Source organism: Rhinoderma darwinii, chromosome 6 (assembly GCF_050947455.1).
Source record: "Rhinoderma darwinii isolate aRhiDar2 chromosome 6, aRhiDar2.hap1, whole genome shotgun sequence".
NCBI classification, from domain to species: domain Eukaryota; kingdom Metazoa; phylum Chordata; class Amphibia; order Anura; family Rhinodermatidae; genus Rhinoderma; species Rhinoderma darwinii.
Window position 1 is genome coordinate 82,354,304 of NC_134692.1, and position 10,468 is coordinate 82,364,771.

General features: G+C 48.9%; 1 protein-coding gene across 1 annotated transcript; it reads right to left on the minus strand.

Moving 5' to 3' along the window:
- Positions 1-2,262: 2,262 nt before the first annotated feature.
- Positions 2,263-10,186, minus strand: ATP5MF (ATP synthase membrane subunit f). Its single transcript, XM_075829987.1, has 4 exons — positions 10,079-10,186; positions 5,235-5,342; positions 4,698-4,814; positions 2,263-2,364 (listed from the first exon to the last, which is right to left on the minus strand). Exons 1-4 carry the CDS (start codon positions 10,092-10,094, stop codon positions 2,336-2,338), a joined length of 270 nt encoding a protein of 89 aa, XP_075686102.1. The 5' UTR covers positions 10,095-10,186; the 3' UTR covers positions 2,263-2,335.
- Positions 10,187-10,468: the final 282 nt, after the last annotated feature.

Here is a 10,468-nt window from a genome sequence, read left to right on the forward strand (position 1 = left end):
CATGTGATCAAATATACGATTCCCTTGGTTCTACAGTTAATATAGGTTCTATTTTCGAATACCCTTCCTGTAGTCATGCTTTTAAAGGGAATGTGTTGCCAGCAAAACATGTTTTTTTTTTAAATTAAACAGTTAGTGTATAGGTGATTAAACATTGTTCTAATTATTTTTTATTTTTTTTCACGAGTCAGGAAATATTATAAATTGGATTCAATTTATAATATTTCCCAGCACTGGTCACTAGATGGAGCCATTCCCAAAATTGGAGCATTGCATGTGGTAAAGCAACCACATTGCTTTATGCTGCAAAATTGGGTAAAAATCCCTCGCTCTAGTGAGCTCTCAGAATCCCCCCCTCCTTTATCCTGGCTAGTGCCGGGATAAACGAGGGGTTTGAACGGTCTAACCTCCTACACTGTGTGTCGCCATTTTTTGAGCTAACACACAGTGTAGAAGGTTAACATACAGTAGTAAACACACTGAAACACGAACATACATAGAAATCCCTTACCTGCTCCAGTCGCCGCCGCTCCCTCCGGTCCATCCGCTCCGTCTGCTGCCGCTGCTCCATGTGCACAAGTCCGGAAGCCGCGACCGGAAGTAGTAATCTTACTGTCCGGCCGCGACTTCCGGTCCACAGGAAAATGGCGCCGGACGGCGCGCATTTCAAATTGAACTGTGTGGGAGCGGCGCATGCGCCGTTCCCACACAGCGGCGTACACGAAAGTGGATGGAACGGGCTCCGTTCGCAGTCCCTATGGGTCTGGAGCTGCCGTATTCCATGTCTGTATGTGTCGTTAATCGACACATACAGAAATGGAAAAAAAAATGGCAGCCCCCATAGGGAAGAAAAAGTGTAAAAATAAAAAAAAGTAACACAAATTAATCCAAACGTTTTTAATAAAGCACTAACATCTTTAACATATTAAAAAAAATAATTTGGTGACACTGTTCCTTTAAAACTACTGCTACAAATGATAGACACACATGCCTTACAGGATCCACATCTATAGCTCCCTTTCAGGTTGCTATTTAGCCAGGGGAATCCTGCCCACCCATGTGGCTGTGTACTACATGATCCTTGACGTTACACCCCCACCTAAATGTGATAAGGGGGGAATCTCCTACCAGGTTTCCTAGGTCAGGGTCAGCTTTTAGAATTCCCCAGTAACGTTGTAGAATACTCAGAATATTAGCATCACTGCCTCATTTCGTCAGTTAACAAAAATCTATAAAGACCACATAAGATCGTGGTGGGAAATTCAGACTCTGGAGACATGTATAAAAAAATCAAATTGTTCCAAGGGGCTTGAGAATCTCCTTAACACCAGCAGCAAGGGTTAGATCACCTGAACTCCTTAAAAAAATTTAGCATTTTTTTGGACTCCGTTCATTCGGCGGTTTAATTAAGGTGTTAATTTTATTGTTCGAGTCGTTACGATCGTGGGGATACCATATATGTGTATGTGTTATTTGTGTATATAGATTTTATTTTGACTGTAAATTATTATGATTTTTTTTTCACAAACTTTATTTAACCGCTTTACTTTTTTTTTTAGTCCCACCAGGGGAGTTCACTATGCGATCTGCTGATTGCATATATAATGCTTTGGTATGCTTAGTATACCAAAGCATTATTGCCTGTCAGTGTAAAACTGACAGGCAACCTATTAGGTCATGCCTCCGGCATCACCTAACAGGCATTTGCTGAAGGCAGACCTGGGGGCCTTTGTTAGGCCCCCGGCTGCCATGGAAACCCGATGGCGCCCTGCAATTTCTTTGCGGGGGCGCCGATGGGGTGACAGAGGGAGCTCCCTCCCTCTGTCAGACACATTAGATGTCGCTATTAACAGCGGTATTTAATGGGTTAAACTGTCGGAATCGGAGCTCGCTTCAATTCCGGCAGGAGACAGGCTGTGTATAACAGCCGTGCTCCTGCTGCTGATCGCGTGGGTACACTGGCAGTACCCGCGCGATCAGAGGACGGATATATCCATCCTCCTGCGCGAACTAGCAGCTGCAGAGGATTCGGCGTTAAGGACAGAGTTCTGCAACACAAGCCAATATGTATAAAAAAATATATATTCCCAGTTAGAGTAAAACAAAGTGGTTTTCTTTTCATCTTATCGAGTTTACAAGCCAGGTTGAGATGGACACCTCTGAATCCTGAGGGTAATGTACAACATTCAGGTTATCCTCCCTTCATTAGAAGAACCGAAGCTAGTATGTGGCCTCATGTACAGACAAAACTACACCGCCAGATTTGTTTTTAAAGACAAGTTTAATACAGAACAGAGACAGAAGCATCTTGTGTATTCTGTGAGGACTCCGGTGGTCAGTGGTACTTTCTCCAACGATCATGCTCTATAAAAGAAACAAATGAACTATAGGATAAAGAAAATCATCATGTGTTATAATAAGACTCATAATACATTTATAGTACCGGAATACACCACTTCGCAACCTCGCTCGTACTGCTGTCATTATAAAAACAATCCCAACCATGTATTTGGGTGAGACATCAGTATGAATAACTCTACCCCCCCCTAAAGCAACTCACATAGGATTGCCTAAACTGGATGCAATGGCAGCAAACCATCAGCTGTGAGTAGTAAAAACCTTGTACAGCTTTGCAGACTCTGGATGCAAACGAGAATTTTCCCATGCACTGATGGCGAACAGATCTTCAAAATGGCGAGATTTATAAAACTGGCGCAGAGGTAAAGCGCATAGTTGCCCGTAGCAATTAATCAGATTTCACCTCTTACTTTTCAAAGGACTTTTTGAAAACAATAGCAGCAACCACTTCAGTTTCTCTGTGCACTAGTTTGGAGAGAAATCTCGACCCAAAGCAGATCATATAGGCTTAGGCCCTATTCACACAACAGGGTCCAAGTGTCGGCCGATAAAAACAGCCAATTTGGTCAGTTTTTCTCGGTCGGTTTGTTTCCGTTTCAGCCCATGTTTCTGTTTTGACGGCCGAATTTGCATGTCTGTTTTAAAAACGGATAAATTTAGTTTGTACATTTTCTGACACACCCTGCCTTCTGTAGATAATGCCACGCAGCCGCCCCCCTCCCTTGTCGGTAGTGCCACGCAGCCCGCCCCCCTTGTCGGTCGTGCCACGCAGCCCCCCCCCCTTGTCGGTCGTGCCACGCAGCCGCCCCCCCCTTGTCGGTCGTGCCACGCAGCCCCCCCCCTTGTCGGTCGTGCCACGCAGCCCCCCCCCTTGTCGGTCGTGCCACGCAGCCCCCCTCCCTTGTCGGTAGTGCCACGCAGCCCCCCTCCCTTGTCGGTAGTGCCACGCAGCCCCCCTCCCTTGTCGGTAGTGCCACGCAGCCCCCCTCCCTTGTCGGTAGTGCCACGCAGCCCCCCCACCCTCCCTTGTCGGTAGTGCCACGCAGTCCCCCCACCCTCCCTTGTCGGTAGTGCCACACAGCCCTCCCCCCTCTGTTGTACATAACCATCTCCCATAGATGGCACCCCCCACCTTCCTGCAGGGGGGAAAAGCTCTAGGAGAAGTCCCTGACTTCTGTCCACATATGGACAGCAAAGTCAGGGACTTCTCCTGGATCGGAATCACCAGCCACAGTGCCGGGGATTAAGTTTCAGAAGTCCCTGTCCATATATGGACAACGAAGTCAGGGACTTCTCCTGGAGCAGAATCACCGGCCACAGCGCCGGGGATTCCGCTCCAGGCGGAAGTCCCTGACGTGTGAATAGCCCTATTTGAGGTCTATTGTTCCTACTCCAGCGGTTCAAAAACGGCCGTCACACGGCTGAGAATCCCTGCCGTGTGAATAGGGCCTTCGGCTACATTCACACGACGGTGAAAAAAAGTGGCCATTAAAAACTGATCAACGATCATTTTTTTTCTGGCCATTTTGCATCAGTGTGTCTCTAAATTTGCATCCATTTCCACTCAGTCTGTCCGTTTTTAAATCGGTTTGCCATCCATTTTTCATGGCCGTTAAATTAACTGATGGATTTCATTTGTTGCTTTTATTGTCCAAACCCCCTGAAAACACCAGTTCCCATGTAGATCGTGCTGCAATGACCCTGTAGATCGTGCCACAGTGCCCAAATATAAAGTGACAGTGCCCTCATAGTGCCAATGTAGATAGCACAACAGTGTCCACTGTAGACACCCCCCCATATAGTGCCACAGTGCCCATGTAAATAGCGCCACACCCCTGTAGATCCCCTGGCCAGAACGTCGGCAGGGGATTCCAGAGGTAGCCACTGACATCACTGTCCATATATGGACATTAACACCAGGGGCTTCTCCAGTAGCGGAATCTCCTGGCCAGAGCGTCAGCCGGGGAATCCGCTCTTCGAAGACAGCCCTTATCAAAAAGATTTATGCTTTGGTAGTCCTGGTAGCCAATTGTGGGGGTCCTAACAGCAAGGCATTGTGTGATCAGTTTATAAATCGGGCTATTTCTATCAAAAAGTGATTGTCCAAAGCGAACAGCTCCTTTAAGCATTATTTATATAAAACTGGAAACCACACAGATATTCCTCTTATCTAATAGCGGTACGGTTCTAACTATATATAAAAAATTAAAAAAAAGTTTACAATAGTCACACCTGTACAATTTATAGGAAATTGTATCTTGCAGCAGCTATAGATTTCTTTAATTTTGCCTTGGCATAGCCATTTATTTCTTTATTTTTCTTCTTTTAAATCTACTTACTGATGTGATCATATTCCCAGGTGTAGCTCAATACTATATAAGCAGTAAGCACCATGGCAACGCCTCCAATTCCTCCTTTCTTCACATTGACGTATTTGTTATAATATCGATCGTGACCTAAGGAATAAAAAACAGGAGAAAAATGAAACATTATGTGAAGTTGTCCATTGGCTGTGAACAGGTGGTTGCATTTTATTGTATGATGTAATAAGAAGAGGTTATAAATAGGCCGTTTCTTGGAGGGTGTACCGAAAATTTAAAGAGCCGACACAGATTAGTGCAGGTCTGTTCAAGCTGAAGCAGCTTCTGCACTCCTTAAACCCTGATGCACGCCGCAAACGTCCATATACGTGTCAACCGCACGGTGCATCGGCAGTTAGAACGTATATAGCCGTATAGCAGTCGTGAAGGGGATAAAACAACCCAATACAGTTTTAGTAAAACAAAAAAAAATGAGTTCAAAAGGTGTACATAGGCTTTAACGATATTCTTCAAAAACATTTGTAAGAAAAGAATATAAAAGTTTAAAGTTCCGACCTCTGCGAAGGGAAGAAAAAATTCCATTTGGAGTGAAGTTGCAAGTGGCGAGCCAGTTCGGCAGCTGTCCAAGTTTAACATCCAGGAGTCGTTTCTCCACCAAGGGAACTAAAAATAAAAAAAAAAGTTACAAAAAATTATTGTTATGCATCATCATACAGAGGATACTACGTAGTCCCTAATATAAGACGGCCTGCAAACGTCAGAGGTCCCAAATCAGCTACTCATATCCTCTTAGAGGTCACCTAGCCATCGGCTGTGTCTTTTCTATTTCTGGTTTAGAGCCACTTTATAGATCATATTAGAGTGCGGAGTATATACCAAAGATTCCCACTCTATAGAAGCAAGAGAGATCCAGCAGGATACAGCTGCGGTACATGGCAGCCCGTATATGCCTCTCCAGTAACCTGCAGGATACAGCTGCGGTACATGGCAGCCCGTATATGCCTCTCCAGTAACCTGCAGGATACAGCTGCGGTACATGGCAGCCCGTATATGCCTCTCCAGTAACCTGCAGGATACAGCTGCGGCACATGGCAGCCCGTATATGCCTCTCCAGTAACCTGCAGGATACAGCTGCGGCACATGGCAGCCCGTATATGCCTCTCCAGTAACCTGCAGGATACAGCTGCGGTACATGGCAGCCCGTATATGCCTCTCCAGTAACCTGCAGGATACAGCTGCGGTACATGGCAGCCCGTATATGCCTCTCCAGTAACCTGCAGGATACAGCTGCGGTACATGGCAGCCCGTATATGCCTCTCCAGTAACCTGCAGGATACAGCTGCGGTACATGGCAGCCCGTATATGCCTCTCCAGTAACCTGCAGGATACAGCTGCGGTACATGGCAGCCCGTATATGCCTCTCCAGTAACCTGCAGGATACAGCTGCGGTACATGGCAGCCCGTATATGCCTCTCCAGTAACCTGCAGGATACAGCTGCGGCACATGGCAGCCCGTATATGCCTCTCCAGTAACCTGCAGGATACAGCTGCGGTACATGGCAGCCCGTATATGCCTCTCCAGTAACCTGCAGGATACAGCTGCGGTACATGGCAGCCCGTATATGCCTCTCCAGTAACCTGCAGGATACAGCTGCGGTACATGGCAGCCCGTATATGCCTCTCCAGTAACCTGCAGGATACAGCTGCGGTACATGGCAGCCCGTATATGCCTCTCCAGTAACCTGCAGGATACAGCTGCGGTACATGGCAGCCCGTATATGCCTCTCCAGTAACCTGCAGGATACAGCTGCGGTACATGGCAGCCCGTATATGCCTCTCCAGTAACCTGCAGGATACAGCTGCGGTACATGGCAGCCCGTATATATGCCTCTCCAGTAACCTGCAGGATACAGCTGCGGTACATGGCAGCCCGTATATGCCTCTCCAGTAACCTGCAGGATACAGCTGCGCTACATGGCAGCCCGTATATGCCTCTCCAGTAACCTGCAGGATACAGCTGCGGTACATGGCAGCCCGTATATGCCTCTCCAGTAACCTGCAGGATAAAGCTGCGGTACATGGCAGCCCGTATATGCCTCTCCAGTAACCTGCAGGATACAGCTGCGGTACATGGCAGCCCGTATATGCCTCTCCAGTAACCTGCAGGATACAGCTGCGGCACATGGCAGCCCGTATATGCCTCTCCGGTAACCTGCAGGATACAGCTGCGGCACATGGCAGCCCGTATATGCCTCTCCGGTAACCTGCAGGATACAGCTGCGGCACATGGCAGCCCGTATATGCCTCTCCGGTAACCTGCAGGATACAGCTGCGGCACATGGCAGCCCGTATATGCCTCTCCGGTAACCTGCAGGATACAGCTGCGGTACATGGCAGCCCGTATATGCCTCTCCGGTAACCTGCAGGATACAGCTGCGCTACATGGCAGCCCGTATATGCCTCTCCGGTAACCTGCAGGATACAGCTGCGCTACATGGCAGCCCGTATATGCCTCTCCGGTAACCTGCAGGATACAGCTGCGCTACATGGCAGCCCGTATATGCCTCTCCGGTAACTTGCAGGATACAGCTGCGGTACATGGCAGCCCGTATATGCCTCTCCGGTAACCTGCAGGATACAGCTGCGGCACATGGCAGCCCGTATATGCCTCTCCGGTAACCTGCAGGATACAGCTGCGGCACATGGCAGCCCGTATATGCCTCTCCGGTAACCTGCAGGATACAGCTGCGGTACATGGCAGCCCGTATATGCCTCTCCAGTAACCTGCAGGATACAGCTGCGGTACATGGCAGCCCGTATATGCCTCTCCAGTAACCTGCAGGATACAGCTGCGGTACATGGCAGCCCGTATATGCCTCTCCAGTAACCTGCAGGATACAGCTGCGGCACATGGCAGCCCGTATATGCCTCTCCAGTAACCTGCAGGATACAGCTGCGGCACATGGCAGCCCGTATATGCCTCTCCAGTAACCTGCAGGATACAGCTGCGGCACATGGCAGCCCGTATATGCCTCTCCAGTAACCTGCAGGATACAGCTGCGGTACATGGCAGCCCGTATATGCCTCTCCAGTAACCTGCAGGATACAGCTGCGGTACATGGCAGCCCGTATATGCCTCTCCAGTAACCTGCAGGATACAGCTGCGGCACATGGCAGCCCGTATATGCCTCTCCAGTAACCTGCAGGATACAGCTGCGGTACATGGCAGCCCGTATATGCCTCTCCGGTAACCTGCAGGATACAGCTGCGGTACATGGCAGCCCGTATATGCCTCTCCAGTAACCTGCAGGATACAGCTGCGGTACATGGCAGCCCGTATATGCCTCTCCAGTAACCTGCAGGATACAGCTGCGGTACATGGCAGCCCGTATATGCCTCTCCAGTAACCTGCAGGATACAGCTGCGGTACATGGCAGCCCGTATATGCCTCTCCAGTAACCTGCAGGATACAGCTGCGGCACATGGCAGCCCGTATATGCCTCTCCAGTAACCTGCAGGATACAGCTGCGCTACATGGCAGCCCGTATATGCCTCTCCAGTAACCTGCAGGATACAGCTGCGCTACATGGCAGCCCGTATATGCCTCTCCAGTAACCTGCAGGATACAGCTGCGCTACATGGCAGCCCGTATATGCCTCTCCAGTAACCTGCAGGATACAGCTGCGCTACATGGCAGCCCGTATATGCCTCTCCAGTAACCTGCAGGATACAGCTGCGGTACATGGCAGCCCGTATATGCCTCTCCAGTAACCTGCAGGATACAGCTGCGGCACATGGCAGCCCGTATATGCCTCTCCAGTAACCTGCAGGATACAGCTGCGCTACATGGCAGCCCGTATATGCCTCTCCAGTAACCTGCAGGATACAGCTGCGCTACATGGCAGCCCGTATATGCCTCTCCAGTAACCTGCAGGATACAGCTGCGGTACATGGCAGCCCGTATATGCCTCTCCAGTAACCTGCAGGATACAGCTGCGCTACATGGCAGCCCGTATATGCCTCTCCAGTAACCTGCAGGATACAGCTGCGGTACATGGCAGCCCGTATATATGCCTCTCCAGTAACCTGCAGGATACAGCTGCGGTACATGGCAGCCCGTATATGCCTCTCCAGTAACCTGCAGGATACAGCTGCGGTACATGGCAGCCCGTATATGCCTCTCCAGTAACCTGCAGGATACAGCTGCGCTACATGGCAGCCCGTATATGCCTCTCCAGTAACCTGCAGGATACAGCTGCGCTACATGGCAGCCCGTATATGCCTCTCCAGTAACCTGCAGGATACAGCTGCGGTACATGGCAGCCCGTATATGCCTCTCCAGTAACCTGCAGGATACAGCTGCGGTACATGGCAGCCCGTATATGCCTCTCCAGTAACCTGCAGGATACAGCTGCGCTACATGGCAGCCCGTATATGCCTCTCCAGTAACCTGCAGGATACAGCTGCGCTACATGGCAGCCCGTATATGCACCTGTCTGCTCAGGTTATATGTTTACTACCCCAGGGCACTTTTCTAAAAGTGGAGAGTTTGGAGCAATCATTGTGCACGTCAGATTTTTCAGTACAAGGTTATAATCACTTCGCCATTGCAGGAAGCGAATAGATTTTTACTATAGATAATTGAAGATCATCAGGTGTGATAATGCTTCCTATAACTGATCGCGGGGATCTTCAGAAGACAATCCACCAAGGTAGTGGGGGACACAGACAACTGAGGGCCCCTGTGCAACAACAGTACATGGACCCCCAATATCTCATCGTCGCTCTAACAACCCACCAGTCATTGTCAGCCAGAATTCATCAGGCAACATGCAAACTAACAGACAGAAGGCAGCAGCTATAAGAGGAGAGCCTTTACCTACTGGGCACCAATGGTACGTCCACCCCTGTACCAAGGTGACCCCATCCAAAGACAAGTCCAGTATCCTTGTAGTTCGATATTAGAGCCCTTCCTAGTGTAATATAAGCTGGGAGGGAACTACAGGGGTGCAGCAGTAGCACCCACACCCTGCAACCAGCAGGGCCCACAAGGACGCTTTTATGTTCCCTGTTACAAGTCTTGTATTGGGATCCAGGAGCTGTAAGTTACACCTCTGAATAAATGCCAGGGCTCCATAATAAAGTCACCATTTTTTCATCCTCCCTCTAATCTCGTGTTATTATAGACAGTAGTCGGCTGGAGAGAGCCTTCACCCAAACTAGCGCCATTATTACGTGCAATGAGAACACGTCTGTACTTCAGAGGTACCCAGCCCCAGTCACCGGCATCCGAACTTTGCAATCATCACGCTGCCATGCAGTTGCCCGTGTTTCGGCTGCTCCAGCGTGCAGGCAAGGTGACGGGAATACGGATGTAAACACCCGCTATGCTCACTTACCTATCTTGTCCGCCATTTTGTCCTCCTGAATGACACTGACGCGAAATGGAAATACGCTTTACAACCTCAATGACGGCCGGGAAAGGGGAAGGACTGAAAGCTTTGCCGGGGACGCCACTTCCTGTTATACCATCAAATCCTCCATATTGCTGGTGGCAACTGAACGTTATCCTCCATATTGGAAACTAAATGTATAAGTGGTCTATCGATGTATATCTCTTTATTTATGCATGTGTTTATCTGTACATATTATCATAAAAAGTATGTTCAAAGAGCACCAGTCATTTTCTTATGCATGTACTTGACAGCAGCAAGCAGTATAACATGACTGAAACAAGCAATCTCTGAAATGTAACTTAGAAATGTAACTGCTTTGTTTAATGTCCCAGA